This window comes from Primulina tabacum, chromosome 5, assembly GCF_025594145.1.
Source record: "Primulina tabacum isolate GXHZ01 chromosome 5, ASM2559414v2, whole genome shotgun sequence".
Taxonomy (NCBI): Eukaryota; Viridiplantae; Streptophyta; class Magnoliopsida; order Lamiales; family Gesneriaceae; genus Primulina; species Primulina tabacum.
The window spans coordinates 996,140-1,015,796 of record NC_134554.1 but is presented as its reverse complement, the minus strand read 5'-3'; the positions used below and the strand labels follow the sequence as shown (position 1 = coordinate 1,015,796).

Below are 19,657 nucleotides of genomic sequence, written 5' to 3'. Positions count from 1 at the left end.
CTAATATTGATGATGGATATATGATTAGATACCTGATAAACAACAAAAAAACACCATCTTCGAATATTTAAACTAAGTAAAATAGATATTTGCCTTTTTTGCGTTACGATAAATAATTTTATTAAAATCATATTCGAATGAATATTTTGTGGATAATAGTTAAAGTAAGATATTTTAAATTTCAAATATTTCATGATAACTCAGTCTTGGAAAAATTGAATAATAAATAATCACAATATCGGAATGTATAAGAATAGATATTTCAGAGCATTATGTTTTTATAAATTTATTTTGGATTATTTATGAAATCACAAATTTTTTTGATAGATTTATATTTTATTTGGACCATTTATAAAAATTATTATTATTTATATCAAAAAATTATTATTTTTATTAATATAAGCATAATTAACCCGTATTATAAATTTAAATTTATGAAATTGTCTTGCAGAAGAGAAAATGCAATTTTTTAATTAAAAAAACTATGAAAAACAAGTTTTAGAAAATAAAAAAAGTGTAGATATTTCGAAATCCTACACCGCATCAATGAGTTGTCAAGAATCTAAACAGATGGCAATCTCGTAATTTTCGAAAACTCGAGCATATATATATTCTTCTTTCCCTTCGTCTGCTCTTCTCAGGTAACCCCCGCCAATTCTCCTCACGGGCGGAGCTTCCAAGTTCCAACGGCGTCGTAGAAAGAGTTTTTCCGCCTCCCCGAGTATGCGACCTGTAAAGGTAAAGCGTAAACACCACCACCGGTCTTCCACTTCTTCCGCCGCTTCCACTACTTGTAACTTTGATGAATGGAGGGAAGAAGCTATCAACGGCGGATCTTTGAAGCACGTGGACCTACATAATGGGTCCAACGGATGGGCATCGCCGCCGGGGGATGTCTTCTCCGTGCGCGGGCCTAATTATTTCACCAAGAAAGGAAAAGTCCCCGCCGGAGAGTGGTTGTTGAATCCAGCTGGGGTTGACTGGCTCCGATCCAACGCAAAGCTCGATCATGTCCTGGCCCGGCCCGACAACCGCGTAATGAACGCATTGCGCAGCTCAAAGAATTATGAAAAATCGAAAACATTCGTTATCGGGATAAATCTTCAAGTACCCGGCCGCGACCATTACTCCGCCGTTTTTTACTTTGCAACTAAGTTGAATGAGTCGATTAATTCGAATCCACTGCTCTATCAGTTCATCAATGGAACAGACGCGTTTCGCAGCAGCAGGTTTAAGATCGTGAATAAAATCGTCAATGGTCCGTGGATTGTGAAAACTGCCGTGGGAAATCGTTCTGCGTGTTTATTAGGTAAGGCGCTGAATTGTAGCTACCATAGAGGACCAAACTACCTGGAGATTGGTGTGGATATCGGTAGTTCTGCTATTGCTACGGCGATTTTACGGCTTGCATTGGGATGTGTTACGGCTGTGACAATAGATATGGGCTTCTTGGTGGAGTCGCAAACTGATCCGGAGTTGCCGGAGAGGTTGTTTGGTGCGGTGAGGATATGCCAAATGGAGATGGGTTCGGCGACTCTCGTTGACGGTGCAACTCCGACGAGTAAGGTTTTGCCCATGAGCAGCGGCGGTGAAAGCGAAGTCGACGAAGATCAGTAGGAAGATTGATTTTTTCCATTCTCAATCAAGGTAAAGTTCTGAAATCTTATGATGATAATGGTGAAAAAATGGAATCCCTTTGAAATGAGTATTGATTCTTGTAGATAACATTTAACAGCTGCTGCTGGTAATAGTGAATCGATTAACAGTTTCTTTCTTCTTTACGTTGCATTCGATACAGTATTTCTTATTTGATATGGTTGCATCGAGTGTAGTTTATTTCTTCTTTGCTATGGCTGTATGATACATCGTTGCAAGTGTTTCTTGATTTTGTTTGTAAAAAGCCCAAACGCTCTCTTAGGCTCGTTGCGGCGACCCCTTCCGCCGACGGGAAGACAACATAGTTCAGCAGAACGACCGGTTTATTTCGTAGATTCCTGCTATCATGATTTTAGATACGAACTGGAGTGTATGTTTGGCAAGTTTGGTAGTGTTAGTTCTCCTACAACAGTAGGTGATAGGGAGGCCATGTAATGCTTTTATGTTTATGCAGCACTTGTAAACCGGTGTAACTGTAACTTTAGGTTGCTATTTATGATCAAGGTAGTTTGTTTCTTGATCTCGCTAGATACATGCATACGAAATACCACTCGATCCTCTGGATACTCATCAGTCATTAAATCTTCACAACAATTCGTAATCGAGTTCATATGCATATGCTTTATCATATTAAACTAGAGCATGTTAAATGATAAATCCTGATATACATAATGTGATTAAAATTGATATCCAGCACGACTGAATCGAGTAAGAAAATGGTTGTGTCGTATTCCTGCTCTTGTGATGTGAAACCAAATCTCACCTTGTGTTTTCTTCTGATGTTCGGTTGTAAGTTGTGATAGAGGCGAAGGGATTGTCCGATTTCTCTTTGTGTTCTACGTTCTTGTGTGGAAATATAAGTGGTGGGGGTTATAGAATTGTCTGTAAATGGTGTGAATTTAAATTGTGGGGGTATTCCGTATTTGATTTGGACACGATAGACAAGTGGCGACTCCAATAATATGTCATAAAGCTGTTGACTGTTAAAAGATGTACTTTAATGTCTTGTTTTTGAGGTCCGTGTTGTCAATTGTTGTGGTGCATCGAAATACGATTTTTTGGTTGAAGCACGGTATGATAATTACATTCATAACAACCATAGTCCATAAATGAGTGCCTTCAGCGTGTGGGCATGACAAACAAAAGAGAACCCGGAAAAACCGGAAAAGTCACTTAATCGACAATGGATTAGAGTACGATGTGAAGTTACTTATGTGAGCACCATTTCTTATGGTTTTCTATAAATTTCGAAAGAACTGCATATAGTAAATGATACATGTGCTGAAAACCAAATGATACATGATGAAACCGAAATTTGAACATTTGTAATTTTAAGCTTACGTACTAAACCAGAAACTTATGGTCTTCAAACCTAAAACCGCAACATCATGATAAACGTTTCAACATTTCTTGGCACCCTTTTTACATGACCACTCTAATTTATTGTCACGTACATTTCTCTCTGTAAAAGTATACATATATGCATCAATGATAGATTGCTTAAAAGTTGGAGTTGAAGTTTGAATGGTTTACTTAGCTACAGCCGTTGGGGCTGAATCCCAGCTTCCCTCCAGCAACGTCATACACCACCTCCATTGTCTTTTGTTGAGTGTTTCCGAGTATTGTAACATCTCCAGCGTCCTTATTTCTGGCAAAAGCAAGACACGCGCTTGAAGAACTAACGGCTATAAGTATCCCTAAGGGCTCGAGGTCGACTCTGACATTGCCACCAAAGATGAAAGCTATAGTTGGCATAGTCACAGTCGTCAAGTTCCCGAAATCGTAGCAAGTGTCCAGTAATGAAAAAGCTGGTGCTCTCTTGTACTTGGTCATTCCCTGCTGGAAAGCAGAACTCATTGTGCTGTAAGCTGCCGGTGGCAGACGAGTTATAACTGTGCCCGAGTCAATGATGCTTCCTCCAGCCTTAAAAACTGCGCCGCTTATTGGTAACTGATGACCCCCAACACTTATAGCGATTATGTCGATATAGTAGAATGACGCTATCCTAGAGCTAGCAAAAGGTGTGAATTTAGCATTGTTTGGGGCTCCATTTTTGCCAAATGTTAAGTGCCCTACTGAACTTGAAGTAGGGAGGCAGTAGGAGAAGAATCTGCCATATTTACTCGAAGTTTGGGATATGAGCGATAATGGATCCCTTCCTAATCCTATTAATCCAGCAGTATCGCCGAACAGTCCCTGGTTGTTTTGGCCACAGCCGAATACAAAATTTGGGAACACATCGGTTGAGGATATGGTTAGTTTGTCTTTGCTTAAAAATCCCACGGTGAAGGATCGGTCACCATATGCGAGTAAATAGATGCATGTTGTACCAGAGGAGCATCCGGGGCTGTTCCCGGTGGCAGAGGAGAGCTGAGAGCATTGAGCTGAATTGCAAGATACATTGGAGTATGAGCTTGAGGTCGAAGGGTTGAAAACGGGATCTTGCTGTGGATGGCAGGATCCCGAGCACGGTTGGCATTGAGTCCACGTTAGATCACTAGCAGTGTCGAATATAAGGGAGAGGGTCTTCAGTGGGGTCCCTAGGCCGACCGTCGCTATGTAGTTCCCAGTGCCGAGTGACCGACCGGATTTCACCTGGAGGCTAGCTTTTCTTTCTGTAAATTGATCTGTGTTTGAATTGGAATTGAGTCGAGCTTGGATCCAGTCGACCCTCGATTGGTCCAGGGCTAGGACTTCGCTTAAAGATGGTGTCGTGGTGGAGGCCGCATTCTTGTCCTGATCTAGCCGAGAACATGGACCATACCTGTGAAATACTCTCATCCTTGATCGTGTCTTGTCGGAATCTAATCATAGAATTTGTTAAAAGTCGTTACCACATTTTATCTTGGCATATAAAATAGGGTAATTAGTTTATGTTATACGAGTGTTTTATCCGATAATAATATATGCATGGAGAGGACACACGAATTAAAAATTAATATATGATTTGATCACTTGGTTAATTGTGAAGTTAAATTTCAAACATAATGTTAAAATATGGAATGTAAAAATTTAACAAAATATTGAAATACTTTCATGATTTAATAATTGATATTGATACTGAAAAATGTAATAATGTTAAAAACAAATACGCCAAATTAAGCAGTGGGAGACAAAAAGCTAGCAATCCACTTGTTTTATGCTCGTGGTCGTACACAAGTTAATGAGTTATTGTCGTGAAACAAAAAATCCATATTCTCAACAGCTGTGAGCCATCCACTCCAATTATTTAAAAATATTAAATTAACAATATGTTTCTTTATTGGATAAATTGTTATATATATATGTTTTTGTTTTTATTGAACACTAAGAACCCATCGTGGCTAAACCCAAAATATCAACGCAGTAACCTGTAAATCATCTTGACCAGATAAATCATATTGGTCAAGTCTTATATGACATGCCCAATCAAAGCTGAGATGATAACTACATAGAGATATTGAACTCTTAATTTATTGATAGAAACTTACCATAGTTTATCATCCAAACTATGATTGGGACATTCGTATGTGTTGATAATATGTAATCTAAGGAATCCTTGATAGGGAGAAGATGAAAAGTATAAGCATGAGTGGTATATTCTACAGGAGGCTTTTCTTTCCTATATTCGTGGTTAAAGTCGAAAGTTATCATAAGTTGCATAATATCCTCCATTTCTTTTCCTATAATTCGGATTTCAGACTTGAATGATAAAAAAATATATAAATCTTCTTGTATGTAAAAAACAAAATCGCAATTCATGGTTAACTTTTTCGCACCACAAATAAGAAAATCAAAAGATACTTTCCAAAATTAAAAATCATTTATCAACCCTTAGTTACATTCCAAATGAAGAAATATACTTCTTCCATTTCTTTGTTAAATAATAGAAAGAAAAGATTATTCTTTCCTCTTTCTCTATATAGATGTTTCAATGCTTCAAAAAGGGATTTTTGAATTCAATCACCTCTACTTAACTTATTATCTTTCTTTATAAAATGCATAACACAAGAGATAAATATCAAATATATTAAGTAAATGTAAAAAATCACTTCAAAAAAGCATATTTATTTGGTAATCACTAACTCTTGAAGATAAAAATGCAGATTACTACAAGAATCAATATATACATATCACATAAAGAAAACAGAAAGATAACCTTTGGTGTTGGATGGAATGGTGCAGAGAGAAGCAGGCAAAAGAGAGGCTATTTGAATAGTGTGGCTCTGAGTATTAATGGAAGCTTTTGTGGTGAGAATGAAGAAAAGAGATAGAAAAAATTTCATCAAAGGAAAGGAGATGAGAGTGCCCATGTTGTTATTCACCCGACGACTCTAGCTAGCTCTCTGGCTGGAGAATCATTGCTGCTTTTTTATCTATGTATATAAGCTGGATTTCAAGAATACACGTCACCCACTACTGTAGGCTTAATTGTTCTTTTCGACTCTTTTTTTTTTTAAAAAAAATTCATATTCGAATGTAATTAAGTAATTATTAATTGAATTTAACACATCATGAAAAATTATTTCACATGCATTTTTATTTAAAAATAACTACTTAACATCTTTAGTATGTTGAGCTTTGTACTAATGACTTTTTAAGTGGGAATTACTGACACGTTTAAAAAGAAAATGTCTTGTTGCATTTAAGGGAAAAGAAACGCTGAAATAGGTAAAATTATATAAATTATGATGATGTAAATAGCGGCCGTTATTTTTTGGTACATATTTAGTAGAACTCATGCTACTGCAAATCAGGTTAGTTAAGTAAATCGTATTACGCAATCCTTATACTAGCTCACTCAAGAAAATGTTGACGAGAGAATCAAACTTATAATCATCAGTCAAACATTTGTCTAGTCTCAACTCAGACCACTGACAAAATTATTTACTTTTCTACTTGGAAACGAGATGGTGCACATAAAATGTTACTAATGATATCCTTGTTTGAATGAAAATCCCTTGCGAATAATACAAATTATCAACATTTACCAATGAATTCTCCTGTCATTATACATCAAACAATATCACATTACCATTTTAAACAAATCTATTCAAATAATTTGAGCATTTCAACCATTAATAATCGAACAACTTTGTCTAATCTCTCCTTCGTTATCTGTCTTAACTCCAATTGCGGAAAGTTTCAAAAAAGATGCACCCCAGCTCTCAAAAAAACTATCTTGATTGTTTGCAAATTTTGCTACTTTACTCTTTGTTCTTTCATCACTTAGCAGAGCAGAATCAGATGAAAACAACCCTTTTTGCTCCAGCAAATTCTTGTAATACTGATTATCGAACTGTAGCGGTGTTCCAGGATCATTGTTAACTTTGATCGAATCGTCTCTGGTACCAGCAGGACACATTTTTGTGAGCTGAGCTGCATATTGTCCGTTTAATGATTTGTCTATCAGTGCAAGTTTTCCGTCGGAGTCAAGTTTGAACCGCTCATTGAACGAGTTACAATGTGCCGAGCCTATCGTGTGAGCCCCTGCAAAACCAGAAAGTCATGTGAATACAGTGGTTAACGTATAGAACAACTATGGAAATAAACACCTCAAGCTTTATATATGGGACAAAATAGTATCATGTAATGTGCACAAGTATGTTTGAGTATTTATTTCCTCAGTATCTTTCCTGATCTACAACTTACACGAAGCGGGGTGTTCCGAAGTAAAATCTATGGTTATATATTTTGTATCAGATCGAGCTTCTCCGACAAAATGATTTCTAAAATGGACGTTGGTGGGAATACACTTTCATTTCCTGAATTGAAAACAACTTTTTTCACGTATTATGAGCGGATTTGGTTGAAAACACAGCACTAAGTGCTTTGCACTTTTTACACGAGATGATCACATGATCATCTCGTTTAATTTGATAACTTTTTAAATTTATCTTATATGGCAAGATGTCCACAAGATGATTACGTGATCATCTAGTGTAAAAATTGCACAACACCAAATGCTGTGTTTTCAACACAGTAGAGGATCCAAATCCATTATGAGCGTAATGACCAAGCCGTAAACGTACCCGAGAGGGCAACAAGATCATCTAAGGATAAGCCTTTGGAAGAAAAGACTTTAGCCATCTCATTCAATGTGAAGCTTGTGTCTATGATGTTTGGCCTCACATTTGCAGCCAAAGACCTTCGGCCGTCTCTCCTCCCGGTGGGAATCTGAATAGTTGGCCCTCCACTCTGTTAAAGTAAAATTATCAGAATTTTGCAGTTTCTTTAGCAATAAAATCCACATTGGAACACTAAGGTAAAAAGGCGCAAAGATTCGAGTTTTACGAATTCTACAGCATCTCTAGCTGCCAAGGCAAGAATATCAGCACAAGAAACTGTTCCAGGGCAAAAGACTTCAAGCACTCTTTTTGCTGAATCTATTACTGAAAACCCGTCGAGGAATTTGTTTGCCGGATCAGTTTTCTCAGTTCCATTTCCTTGTAATAATACAGAAGCATCGCATCCCTATCACAGTGAATACATGCAGTATTAACTCAACGCGGTGTTTATCAGCAAAATACTGACAGCTTGATCTTTACAAATATGTACTGATTTACTCAATTCTTATTATCTAACTTGTAGAAAGTAAAAAATAATAAATGTACGACCTCAACAAAGCAATCGTGGAAAATCAAGCGAATGAGCTTTCCAGGGACAGTCTGATCTTCAAAAGAAGCGGTTCTCACTGTATTTTTCACCATTATTTCAGCAGTCGGGCAAGAAAATGTGTAGAATCCAAAAGAGAGACTGGTGGAGGAAGAAGCTGATTGACAGAACATGACAATAAACAGCAGCAGCTTGTATTGATGAAAACAAACTCTAAGTTTCGCCATACTATGTGAATTTGTAAAGACAAGTTTTCCGCAACTTTCTTTACTCATATTGCTTAATTTGAAAGTATGATTGCACAGACGTTGCTATTTATTTGTATGAGCATTTACTTCACGTGGCCGTGGTAGGCTGGCCATGATTCTGTTTGGTAGTAATTGCTCCCCTTGTTCCTTGTGGCTATGCGATTAAGACATTAACGTCATATGATATCGCCCAATATGTGCAAAACACACTTAAAAAAAAAATGTAGAAGTAATGTTAAGTCAGAGAGACGGGAAATCCTTTTTGACCAATGCATTAATGACAGGAGTAAAGATAGTTTGATTTATTACAGGTGGGTGGAAGTTGGGTGGATTAGCCTAAATATCTTTACTACATTGTCAGAATCTCAGAATCACAGTAACTCATCATGGCCCATAACAAGAGAGGTTGGTGGTTACATAAATTTCAAATATTCACTGCCCTGATGGTATTTGTGTTGAAGATAATCTATTGTATTCATCGCATAGTTGTATGTTCTCAGGTGGCAATCAAGATGTATCACACATATATTCGATCAAAATGGCAATTGATATAGCTTCACGGATTCGCTTTGTTTATAGACATTCTCATACGGGATCAATTTATTTTTCGGTAGCCACAATCATATTTCTTCGACTTCAAATCAGAATACTAAGCAACACAAGCAGTAAGTAGCTGGCAAACAGAGTGAAAAGTCTGCTGCAGACAATTTTGGAAGCTTATATCTTTCAACCTTTTTACACAGTAAAGAACATACAAAATCAATACGTTCAATCGAGAAATGAACTCATTTACTAACTTGTTATTTACACATTCCATGCAGGATCAGAACCTTCTGTGTGTCCTTATGAAGTTTGTTGTGTTCATCGTGATTCCCGTCGAACAAAGATGGATTCCAACCAAGCACAAAGAAGTAGAAAACAATAGCAAGGCCTTCCATTGCCTTCCAGATATAAGAATCGCTAATGCAGCTGATGTAAGAGCAGCTGCAGAGAATATGTTTTTCCATGTTCGAAATGCTTTCACAGTATTCATGCATTCTTTGCAATGAATAACATGCCGGAAATATCTGTTGGCAAGATTTGGTGCATGCATAGTTCCGATCCCTCCTTTTGCCGGTTGAGACGCTGAGATATTTGCAACCAAGCCAGCAGGTGCATGCTCAATTACGGCAGGGTACTCAGGTAGAGATATTGTGCTGTGTCCAAAATAATAAGGCATTCCGTGCCCGACTTTGTCCATCCATTTTCGATATTCGGCTACCCATGTGTCCGATGATCTCAAATATATGTACAATTCTTTAGTGGGAACTTTTTCTTTCATAAGAGTCTCGTTTTGGGACGAAAGGAATCCCATATCTTGCTCGAAAACTTTACCAGCATTCTGATGGAGATACCACTGTGGAAATAGTCTTAAGAGCATTGGTGGTTTTCTCGTGTTCCCGAATCTAACTATGAGCATTGATTTTCCTTGTCCTGAGGGCCGACAAAGGAACAATCCTGAAAAGTAGTGCTTCTCACCGTTCTTATCGATGATTTCCCGGTTGTTCTGAAGGACGCAAGGGGCCTCAAAACGTAAAAAGTTAGGTATGTAGTTTGGCGTTGATCGATCTATTTCTTTGCCCCACCAGCCTGCAAAGCCTCGGTCTGTCCTCTCGGTGACCTCAAAAAACAGTGAGGTTGCGTCTTCCCTTTTCGCCGTAAAATCTGTTCTATCGTGTGAAATAGGCACGTGGGCAGGATCCATGAGATTTTCCAAGAGGATGGAATGATCATAAGGAAGCTCGTGGATTGTTGAAATGTCTCGAAATCCAGGCCTATCAAAGTTCTCAAACCAGGGTATTTTCTTGAAATTTGGTGGTGTTTTGTGAGACATCCAAATCCACACAACACCTTGGGAATCCTTAATTTCGTATGGTTTCAAACAAGCTGATTGTGGAATTTTTGCACCTGAGGTTAGCTGTGAATAAAATTAGCAAGAACGAAACCATCAAAGATCCACTACAGCAACATATTGTCTAACAAAATTCATAGGAACTAAATATGGAATCCCAACCTGAGGTATTTTCACACATTTGCCACTCCCATCAAATTGCCAACCATGGTACAAACATTCCAGTCGCCCGTCAAACAACTGACCTTCCGAAAGTTTTGCTAGCCTAAACGAAAACAAACAATCAAAGGATACGAAAACTCATTCAGCTGAAAATTACTAGACAAGGCGTCAAAGAATAATATAGATTCTTCTAATGCTCGATGTAGCATCATCAGTCATCACTGCTTATAAAAGGAAAAGATACGCAATCACTTGCGAATCACATGCGTAGTACAACTTATTTCTTTCATGCTAAATCATCAGTTATGTGAATCAAAACAAAGCAAGTCAAGCTGTGGAATGTAATTCTCCAAAAAGGTTACCTCAATTTCTGATAAAGCAACGAGAATAACTCGTAGATTTCAATCAATTTAACTACAGACCAACGAGATTACCAACCTAGAATTCTTGGATCCAATCATCCCATTTCAATTTACTCAAGAAAGAAACCATGATCCACACACACCAAACTGCAAAACCTCTTCTTAAGTTACACAAATATTCATCCAGAACACACTTTTACAAATACCTGTGTGGACATCGATCTTCAAAACACCTAAGCTCTCCAGTACCGTCTTTGTACAACACAACCTGCTTGTCATATACAGTTAGGCCTAAAGGAGCATCATCTGGCACATTCTTGGAGAGATAAAGCGGGTACCATTCTTCTGTCCAATCATAGCTAACCACATCTCTATGTTCAATCACCTTTTCTTGATTCGATGCTCCGAAAATTACACTTTGGTCACCACCATCCTGCATATTAACACCAACTTCTTTTGCAACTGCGTTCAACTTCTGCACACTTCTCTTAATTTTTTCATGTTGGTAGGAAGGGTTTTGGGATGGATGGGCACATAAAATGGCCTTGCGTTTGGCTAGTTTTTTGTGAAATGGGCTAAGATGTGAGAAAGTTGTGATCTTGGGGAGTTTATCCGAGAAGAAGTGTTGCAATTGTAACACGGCCATGCTTCTTTTCTTGGAATCAGGGGCGTGATCAAGGAAGAACAAATTTGTCTTTGCCTATGTAAGAGAATATGTGGGTAAACTTGCGGGAGACGAATGGGCTAATACTTCTGGAACTTGTGCATTAATTCCAGCCACACAATCAATTCAGTGAGATACCAAAGATTGGAATAGTAAACTTCCACCGATATCCTTGACCAAATACGAGCAACTAAAGTCAGAAACTTGGGCATTGGAATCAATGGCATCCGTGTTAGTTTTCAGATTTGCATAACGTCACTTAATCAAGATTAAGGGAATCAAATCAAGCTTTATCTTTATGGTGGGTTGTTAGTGAAACATTTTTCGTTCTCAGTAAAAAGAAAAAAATTAAGTTTGAACGCTATCAGATCTCAAATTACTATGTTGAGCATTTTAACATCTCTAAAAATTTATTTTTATTTTATAAAAAAATTTATTTATTTAAACATATAATTTGCTGAAAAAAATAATAAATTAAAAGAAGGTTAATAACTATGACGCAAACTCGAGCATAATAAATGAAGCACCAACATTTGCTACAACTATGGGTCACTGTCCAAAAATGTAAAATACACTAAAAATGGAGAACATAAGACGAACAGCACTTGCAGTCTGTTGACAACTCAGTGCTCAAAGCCAAGAAAATGATTATTTTGCTCAACATCAATGATTCGATAATGAATTTATCAAATCATATGATTTACAGCTTCCAACATAACAATAAAACGGCAGATTATGGTTGTTCGGAGACGGCCAAATTCGATATCAACTGAAGCAACTTAATAGTTTTGTTAGCTGCAACAACAAGAAATGGGATGCTCCTACTTTGAAACTGGAGGTTATCCTAGCCATTTCGCGCGGTAACCGGTTCCTTTACAATCAGAACAGCATGCAGAACCCTTCAAACACAGCGGTATATTTTTGTCAGGCATCACTGATCAAGTCTCCGCAAGAAATTAGATATGTGGTTCACATAACAATGTATTTGAGAGAAACTATTCATCCTCTAGTTTTACATAGTCGCTTATACAGCACAACAATCGAAAATATATCGAAACATGACACGTCGTATACATCTAAAATATTTGAGTTGCCCTATCATTGACAACCGTAATTTTTGGTGCAAGGGCAACCGCCCGCCATAAGGATTCAAATATTTGAATTGCACTATCGCTCTTTAGCGCTTAAGATTTTTGGTCCAACATAATGGTTACGTGCAGAATGAAGTGTTTACTTCGATCAATATTTACCTTTCCGGAGCATATAACACATGTGGTATTTCTGGAAGGGACTTGACACAGCATGTTATCACCTATAATGAAGAAACCAGTCCCACTGCACCATTTGCATTCAACATGTCCTTCAGAGTTGCAACAAGAACATTCAACCGGCCTTGGTTGCTGCATTCACAATAGAGATTGATCAAAGAAAGAAAAGTAGCCCTCTATACGGTTATCCAAAAGACGTGTTGATTGCTGAATCAATGAAAGCGAAATACATTGGAATCAAGCTAGTAAATTCAATATAGATATTACAATCAAAGCGCAAAAAAAGTAAAAATTAACAGACAACGCCGTTTGGGATGAGGCTAACAAGTAACAACCATCCAACATAGGTTGCCTAACATTTATGCTGAAAGTAGCTACACCATTAAATATCAAAGATACTCAATCCCATCAGTAAAATTCGAATGATGCACAAAAGGCTACAGGAGGGGAAATTCCACCCTAGACGATGGATGAATCGCCTCAGCTCATCCAATATCATAAGCCCAAATTTTCTCCCTTTTCTTTCATACAACACTTTCTTCGTGAGTCTACCAAATCAATTTAGGATCACCGGGTTAAACATTTTACTTGTGGACTTGTGGCTCATCAAAATATCACATAACAAATAAAAAATGCCTAATTTCGTTATGCCACTAGTATCCCTCGATGAAAATTGAGAAACCCCGCCGTTTCTTTTTTCAAGAATTCAAGACATCGTACAGAAAAATCATCCAATCGATATTCATCTTTTCCAAAATTTCATGACAACCCAGCAAGATAATCGAATAGAACTTAATATCAACAGCAGAAAAACAACAAAAACCTGAGAAATCAACCAGGCACGCTCCATACGTTCAGAAAAATTAGGACTCCCGAACGATTCTAACTTGGAAGCTCTTACTCTCCCCGCTCCAACACCAACCTTCCTTTTTGTCATCAATTCCACTTTCCCCCGTGATATGCCAAACTTTAACAGACCAAAATTAATGTGTTTGCAGCAAAAACAACACGACATTTTTGGCAAGAATTTCAATTTTCCAACAACCACGGTTGTGATTTTTTACCGTAGGGGGATTTCATACAAGAAAGGACGAGATCACAAGATATTATGCAAGCACGTTGGCTTGACATGAAAATTTGCCTGGGAAATTCGCAATATGGATGCAATATTTTATTGTGGCGCCTAATATTCGGCCGGTTCAGCTCCGAACCGGACCCACTCGGTATTGTCCCTATTGCGCTTTTGTCCATTTCGAGCAATTTGGTGCTCAAATATCTGCTCTCCGATTTTTCCACTGCCTTCCACGAGTACACAATTGATTTGAGCCAAGCCATACTCAAATATCGAGTTTTTTTAAAAATAAAATAAAAAAAGGAAGCTCATTATGGAAGAGCTCTAGTTCAATTTTTCCATTTGTAATATTATTTGTTAGAAAACAGATGCATATTATTCAAACAATAATTACAAATTCGTCCCAAAACAATTACATAATTGATAATTAAATTTGACTCCAAAATCAATCATCCAAGTATTCTACGCGTGTGCACCATCACTAATTAAAAGTAAAATAATCCGTTAAACAAGATTTCAAAAGTAAATTATGCTAAAAAGATATTTCATCCTCAAATTGAGGATTAACCGAAGTCATCCACGAGTGATTTGACTCATTAGCACCTGTACTGCCTGCATTGGCAATTTGGCTCAGATTATGGTTGGGAAATGGTTCTTTACACCAGAAACTCTTTACTCAAAGCCAGGCCATTGTAATTGATATGTCATCCATTTTGGTTCTTTTACGTCAATGGCTACCGATTTCCTTTGGCCTGAAGTTATCAGGTTTAAACACAAAAAGTACACGGTGCACACAGATAATATCATGACAGTGTAAAATACCATGCCAAGCACCAAAAGCAGAGGTAGTAGCACAAATTACTCGATTATAAATTTTTAGGCTTTCCACTATATTGTGTTGAACTGAGAAAGAGCACAAAAATGACAAGAAGAGCAAATTGGGAATTGCAACCACACGACTGTTGGTTCTAGTCTTCTAGAAGTACTGATCGGCGCCGATACAGATCGTTTTCAATGCACACGTAATTTTCTGGAACAAACTTCTTACACCAGCAATCCTAAATGTAGATAAGAGTAAGAAATATTCCGAACAATTTTACATCTCACATCGACGACACAAGCAATTGTGGAGTGCATAATAAGCTCTCTCCTCTCTAAAATATAATCTTTTAATTTGGATTTGAACTCTCATCTGTATATGAGAAACACTATTGCACACCTCTAGAATCAACATAACGGATGAACTAGAGGCGACCTTTTTGGAATTTCAACTCGCACTAGGATTTATGACCTGAAAATGTCACACCAACTAAATAAAATCAACGATGAAAGGACGGACTATCTAATACAAATAGTGATTCGTAACCTTAATAAGCATGAATCACAACCTGCATACTTAAAAGAAGATACTGGATAAAAGAAGGCTGTCTTTTGATTTCGTCTATGCATTAGAAATAACTCCTCGGTGAAGCCCTCTCTGCATAAGGCCATTACCAATGCTGATTTGACTTGTTAGGCATCAGTTTTCACTTTGGTATTTTGGAGGCGGGGCAAGTTTCATGCAGTTGCTATTGATTTCTCATGTTACCTAGGATGAGACGGCGTTCCATTACTGGGGGCTTTTTTGGTCTGCTCTCTGCAGTATTCTATGGCTTACTTACAGGTAAATCTATTATTGGATTACAAAGCACTACCAAGTGAAAATACACATCTCATTAAATTCATTGAGTCACATGGTTTTGCTTCCGAACTTTGTGATATAAACTCTTATGGGTTTCATAGTGCTGCTCAAGAAATCTGCTGGAGCAAAGGTAGACAAGGTTGACTTGCAGAAGTTCTTTGGATATATAGGATTGTTTACTTTCTTAGGCCTTTGGTGGCTTGGTAAGAGACTACTACTTTGCTATATGAAACTACTTCTGATGCTTGTTCGAATGAGCTCTGTGATATTTTAAAACAGTTGGCAAAACCGTATTCCCATTCTGTTATTATCCATTTTGCTTCATTGTGAAGTAATAATAATTTAGAAATAAGTTAGCTTCAACTCTCTGTATCTCTCGTAATGCACGGGATATTGCAGCATTCCCATTTAATGCATTGGGAATAGAGCCGGATTACAGGTTTCAAGTTCAGCATCCATGCGTGAACTTGTTCTGCTTAATGGCCTAGTGGGAAGCGTTTTATCAGACTACCTATGGTATGTAGTTTGCACACAATTACATGTTTTACTTAAAAACTTAGAAAGCTTCACCCACATGAACGCTACCATTCATCATCATTTATATGATGATTCGAATTATGAAACAGGGCTCTTGCTGTAGTTTGGACAACCCCCTCTTGTGGCAACTTTAGGCATGTCCTTGACCATACCCATAGCCATGGTAGCAGATATGTTAGTTCATGGCCGTCAATACTCTGCCATCTATATCTTCGAATGCTTTCAGGTCTGGTTCTGTTTTCTTCTCTCTCTATGATCTTTTGTCTTATCTGGGCACGGGTTAATTGCATTTTTTTCTCAAGTTCTTGACATTTCCCGCTCTGTTTTCATGCAGGTATTTACTGGATTCATGATAGCAAATCTCTCTTGACAGTTTTTCCTGTAAATAAAGATGATAGAACAGCTAAACGAGTCAACCTTTGGTTCTATGCTTTATATAACCCAAGTCAGGAACAAGTCTCCCCGATAATAATGGCAACCATCATGCCAAAAAGTCTTCAATTGTCCTCGCATCTATGGCTTAATCAAACTTCCAGGTGGAGTTTAATCGTACAAGTATTTTATTTTTTTCTTCTTCTGTGACCCGCAAACCATTGGCTTTTGTCGTGCCTATGACATTGTTTTTGGAGATGATTTTTTTTAGGCGAAAACGTGAGACGTTTCAGAATCGTATTTTGTGAGACAGATTTCTTATTTGGATCATCCTTGACCACGAAAAAATATTACTTTTTATGGTAAGAGTATTACTTTTTATTGTGAATATCGGTAGGGTTGACCCGGATCTATTCCCTGGGACACTTCCTACTAGAAGAAGTATGGTTCGGGGGACTAGAATTTAAGAACTCAATTAACATAGAGATTTGTGAGATCGTCTCATAAGAGACTTACTCTTTTTTTTTTTAATAATAATTGTAAATAAGTTTTAATATTATTGTTCTTGAGTAGGTCTCTTGTAAGATGATCTCACGAATCTTGTGAGACATGTCAATCCTATCGATATCCACAATAAAAAGTTATACTCTTAGCATAAAAACTAATACTTTTTTATTGATGACACAAATAAGAGATCCGTCTTATAAAATACGACATGTGAAATCATCTCACACAAATTTTTGTTATTGTTCTTTACAACATTCCAATATAATCATTTTCACATCAATACTATTTGATACTTTTAGGAGATAGAATTTTACATGATTTGATATGCAAACAAAAATCAGGAAGCATATCATCTCAAATATTCATCCCATCAATTTCTTTTTTCACGGAATATTCCAAGAACGTGCAAAATAACCAAAAATTACATTTGATAGCATTGTTTAAAGACAATATTATATTTGGAAGATTTTTTTTCTATTTCAATATCATTAAATCACGTAAATTTTTCATATTTTTTTTGAAGTTGAATAATTCAAAGGTTAATATTTGATGTATTTGATTATATCATATGAGAAGATATTTCAGATATAGCATAGAATAATATTAAATATATGTTTCAAAATAATGTTTCATGTATAACTTGACATTTTTCACAGAATATTTCGAGGTAAGTCTAATGACCTTTTAATACTCATGTTGATATTTGTAAATATTATATTGTAAAGTAATTTATAATAAAAAATAATATTTTTAACAAAATAAAAAATAATCAAAATAAAAGATCTGTTAAACAAAATACAATATATAAATCATATTCCATCAATTTTTGACTAAACGGTAACAACTTCAATTTATTTTAATTTTTTCGAGGAATTTCCATTCACGCTCACCAAATCCAAAAACAAGAAATCAATGGAGCTCACTCCACAACAGCTCAAAAACTATGATGGAACAGATCCATCCAAGCCGATATACGTGGCGATCAGGGGCCGAATATTTGACGTTACCTCTGGAAAATCTTTCTACGGACCCGGCGGGGCGTACTGCATGTTCGCCGGCAAGGATGCCAGCCGCGCACTCGCTAAGATGAGCAAGGAAGAGCACGACGTCGTTCCCTCGCTTGATGGACTCACCGATAAGGAGATCGGCGTCCTTAATGACTGGGAGAAGAAATTCGAGGCCAAGTACCCTATCGTCGGTAGAGTTTCTAGTGCTTGAAAACTGGGACTGGGAACCCTCCTTTTCTATGATTTTACTGTAAAATAAAGTGATTTGTGGTATGATCTATCGATATATGGAACTAGAAGGAAGAACAATGCTTCTTTATGTAATATTTATGCTCGGATGTGTGTTTTGTATGGATATGATCTTGCTTATGGATGATTAAATTGGGAATTTTATATAAATAATTGAGAATTTTATATTGTTACTCTCATGGTGTAGCGAGTGATTGAGGGATTACTTTGATATTCATAGTCGAGCCAGAATGTCCTTCAATCGCCCAAAAGGTATTTTTAAAAAAAAAAATCAGGCTTGGTACCATCTAAATAATACCATGAATCATTTTTATTCTTTTTATTTTTATTCTTGATTAGAATTATGGACCATCTTGTCAATTTTCAAAGTGAATGTTGTACAATGATGAAGGGAGAAAGAAGATTGAAGTCTTTGGTATGTCTTGATCGGAGATTAACAATAGGGTAGACTGTGGACATTACTTTAGCTTGTATATCATTCATTATGCTTAAAATCAATCACAAGGGCTTTAGTATGAGTTCAGGTGATGGTGGTGTTTTTACTCTGTTTGATTCTTATCCTTGACTCGTGGTGCTTATTTGGTCCGAGTGGTTGGCACGTCAAGTTTCCTGAGTCGATTGTGAAGTTTTGGTCAAGTTTTGTTCTATTGTATTATGTGTGATCAATGTAGCTTAATAAAGAAGCCATGGTTGAATCTTAATTTTGAAACTGTCTTGTGTATAATTGTGGATTCTTGATATCATGTTGTTTTAGTTGGGGATTAAGTCTGTCTTTTACTTAAATGCCAGCTTGCATTTTAAGTTGCCTAAGTTTTACAACCATCCAAATCTTCAACGACATTCTGTGCTTCAACCTTTCTTATGATAAATATATATTCGTTGTGTGTCTCACTGAATGTATAATCACCAATGTTATACCGCTTCACCCTTTATGGTGGCTGCACTGCTGTGCTACCTGGATTGACATTGAAGGTTGTGGGCTCAGGTTATCAAACCCGTGTGTTTGTGGGAATTAACCGTGTAACGTAGACGCTTCACTTGATCCCTCTTTTAGTGACTTGTTTTTCAGTTATTAATCCACAGGTTCGGATCTGTCTTAAAGCATCGGTAAGCGACTTTATTTATTTATTTATTTATCGTTTTTTGAAAAGAAGAAACTCCAGTTCTATGAAAATTGGAAAGTCTTAAAATAGGCACATGACGGGCTTCCTCTATGCTCTAAAATATGCAAGAGTTTCTCTACCCATTTTGTACTTGTCCTGGTTCGATTTTGAGATATAACATCAATATTTTTAGATATTACTTCTGAAGTAGATGCGTGCTAATTTCACAAAAATGTCAAATACAAATATTTAACAGACTGGAATCGAATGTGTATGTTGTTTGA

The 19,657-nt window shown here is 36.9% G+C and overlaps 5 protein-coding genes and 1 pseudogene across 6 annotated transcripts; 3 read left to right on the top strand and 3 right to left on the bottom strand.

The window, feature by feature from the left end:
• Window positions 1–622: 622 nt before the first annotated feature.
• LOC142545232 (protein ENHANCED DISEASE RESISTANCE 2-like) lies at window positions 623–2,180 on the top strand. Of its 2 annotated transcripts, none has more exons than XM_075652281.1 (2): window positions 623–1,647; window positions 1,902–2,180. In XM_075652281.1, the coding sequence occupies exon 1, from the start codon at window positions 724–726 to the stop codon at window positions 1,615–1,617; it is 894 nt and encodes a 297-aa protein (XP_075508396.1). In that variant the 5' UTR covers window positions 623–723; the 3' UTR covers window positions 1,618–1,647; window positions 1,902–2,180. The 2 variants fall into 2 exon arrangements, with proteins under 2 accessions (XP_075508396.1, XP_075508395.1); XM_075652280.1 differs by having other exon boundaries at window positions 624–1,647; window positions 1,919–2,180.
• An 821-nt stretch (window positions 2,181–3,001) lies between these two features.
• LOC142545231 (aspartyl protease family protein At5g10770-like) lies at window positions 3,002–6,014 on the bottom strand. The gene is made up of 2 exons (XM_075652279.1): window positions 5,795–6,014; window positions 3,002–4,460 (listed from the first exon to the last, which is right to left on the bottom strand). Exons 1-2 carry the CDS (start codon window positions 5,946–5,948, stop codon window positions 3,190–3,192), a joined length of 1,425 nt encoding a protein of 474 aa, XP_075508394.1. The 5' UTR covers window positions 5,949–6,014; the 3' UTR covers window positions 3,002–3,189.
• Window positions 6,015–6,559: 545 nt separating this feature from the next.
• LOC142545230 (peroxidase 18-like) lies at window positions 6,560–8,960 on the bottom strand. The gene is made up of 4 exons (XM_075652278.1): window positions 8,253–8,960; window positions 7,930–8,109; window positions 7,668–7,833; window positions 6,560–7,125 (listed from the first exon to the last, which is right to left on the bottom strand). The coding sequence occupies exons 1-4, from the start codon at window positions 8,523–8,525 to the stop codon at window positions 6,707–6,709; spliced, it is 1,038 nt and encodes a 345-aa protein (XP_075508393.1). The 5' UTR covers window positions 8,526–8,960; the 3' UTR covers window positions 6,560–6,706.
• A 224-nt stretch (window positions 8,961–9,184) lies between these two features.
• On the bottom strand, window positions 9,185–11,818 carry LOC142545229 (protein TIC 55, chloroplastic-like). Its single transcript, XM_075652277.1, has 3 exons — window positions 11,120–11,818; window positions 10,552–10,654; window positions 9,185–10,455 (listed from the first exon to the last, which is right to left on the bottom strand). Exons 1-3 carry the CDS (start codon window positions 11,557–11,559, stop codon window positions 9,322–9,324), a joined length of 1,677 nt encoding a protein of 558 aa, XP_075508392.1. The 5' UTR covers window positions 11,560–11,818; the 3' UTR covers window positions 9,185–9,321.
• A 2,912-nt stretch (window positions 11,819–14,730) lies between these two features.
• LOC142544529 (uncharacterized) lies at window positions 14,731–16,524 on the top strand (annotated as a pseudogene).
• A 1,350-nt stretch (window positions 16,525–17,874) lies between these two features.
• On the top strand, window positions 17,875–18,443 carry LOC142545228 (putative steroid-binding protein 3). The gene has a single exon (XM_075652275.1). It carries the CDS (start codon window positions 17,927–17,929, stop codon window positions 18,230–18,232), a length of 306 nt encoding a protein of 101 aa, XP_075508390.1. The 5' UTR covers window positions 17,875–17,926; the 3' UTR covers window positions 18,233–18,443.
• Window positions 18,444–19,657: the final 1,214 nt, after the last annotated feature.

What these genes read in the sequence shown, in the direction of transcription:
- LOC142545232 (XM_075652281.1), top strand. Translation starts at nt 724, where the DNA reads ATGCGACCTGTAAAGGTAAAGCGTAAACACCACCACCGGTCTTCCACT.
- LOC142545231 (XM_075652279.1), bottom strand. Translation starts at nt 5,948, where the DNA reads ATGGGCACTCTCATCTCCTTTCCTTTGATGAAATTTTTTCTATCTCTT. An exon ending in CATTCCATCCAACACCAAAG is followed by an intron (nt 4,461 to 5,794) that starts GTTATCTTTCTG and finishes TTCTATGATTAG; the next exon opens with ATTCCGACAAGACACGATCA.
- LOC142545230 (XM_075652278.1), bottom strand. Translation starts at nt 8,525, where the DNA reads ATGAGTAAAGAAAGTTGCGGAAAACTTGTCTTTACAAATTCACATAGT. An exon ending in TCCACGATTGCTTTGTTGAG is followed by an intron (nt 8,110 to 8,252) that starts GTCGTACATTTA and finishes TCACTGTGATAG; the next exon opens with GGATGCGATGCTTCTGTATT. An exon ending in TGATCTTGTTGCCCTCTCGG is followed by an intron (nt 7,126 to 7,667) that starts GTACGTTTACGG and finishes CTGGTTTTGCAG; the next exon opens with GGGCTCACACGATAGGCTCG.
- LOC142545229 (XM_075652277.1), bottom strand. Translation starts at nt 11,559, where the DNA reads ATGGCCGTGTTACAATTGCAACACTTCTTCTCGGATAAACTCCCCAAG. An exon ending in GAAGATCGATGTCCACACAG is followed by an intron (nt 10,655 to 11,119) that starts GTATTTGTAAAA and finishes GTTTTCGTTTAG; the next exon opens with GCTAGCAAAACTTTCGGAAG. An exon ending in AATGTGTGAAAATACCTCAG is followed by an intron (nt 10,456 to 10,551) that starts GTTGGGATTCCA and finishes TTTTATTCACAG; the next exon opens with CTAACCTCAGGTGCAAAAAT.
- LOC142545228 (XM_075652275.1), top strand. Translation starts at nt 17,927, where the DNA reads ATGGAGCTCACTCCACAACAGCTCAAAAACTATGATGGAACAGATCCA.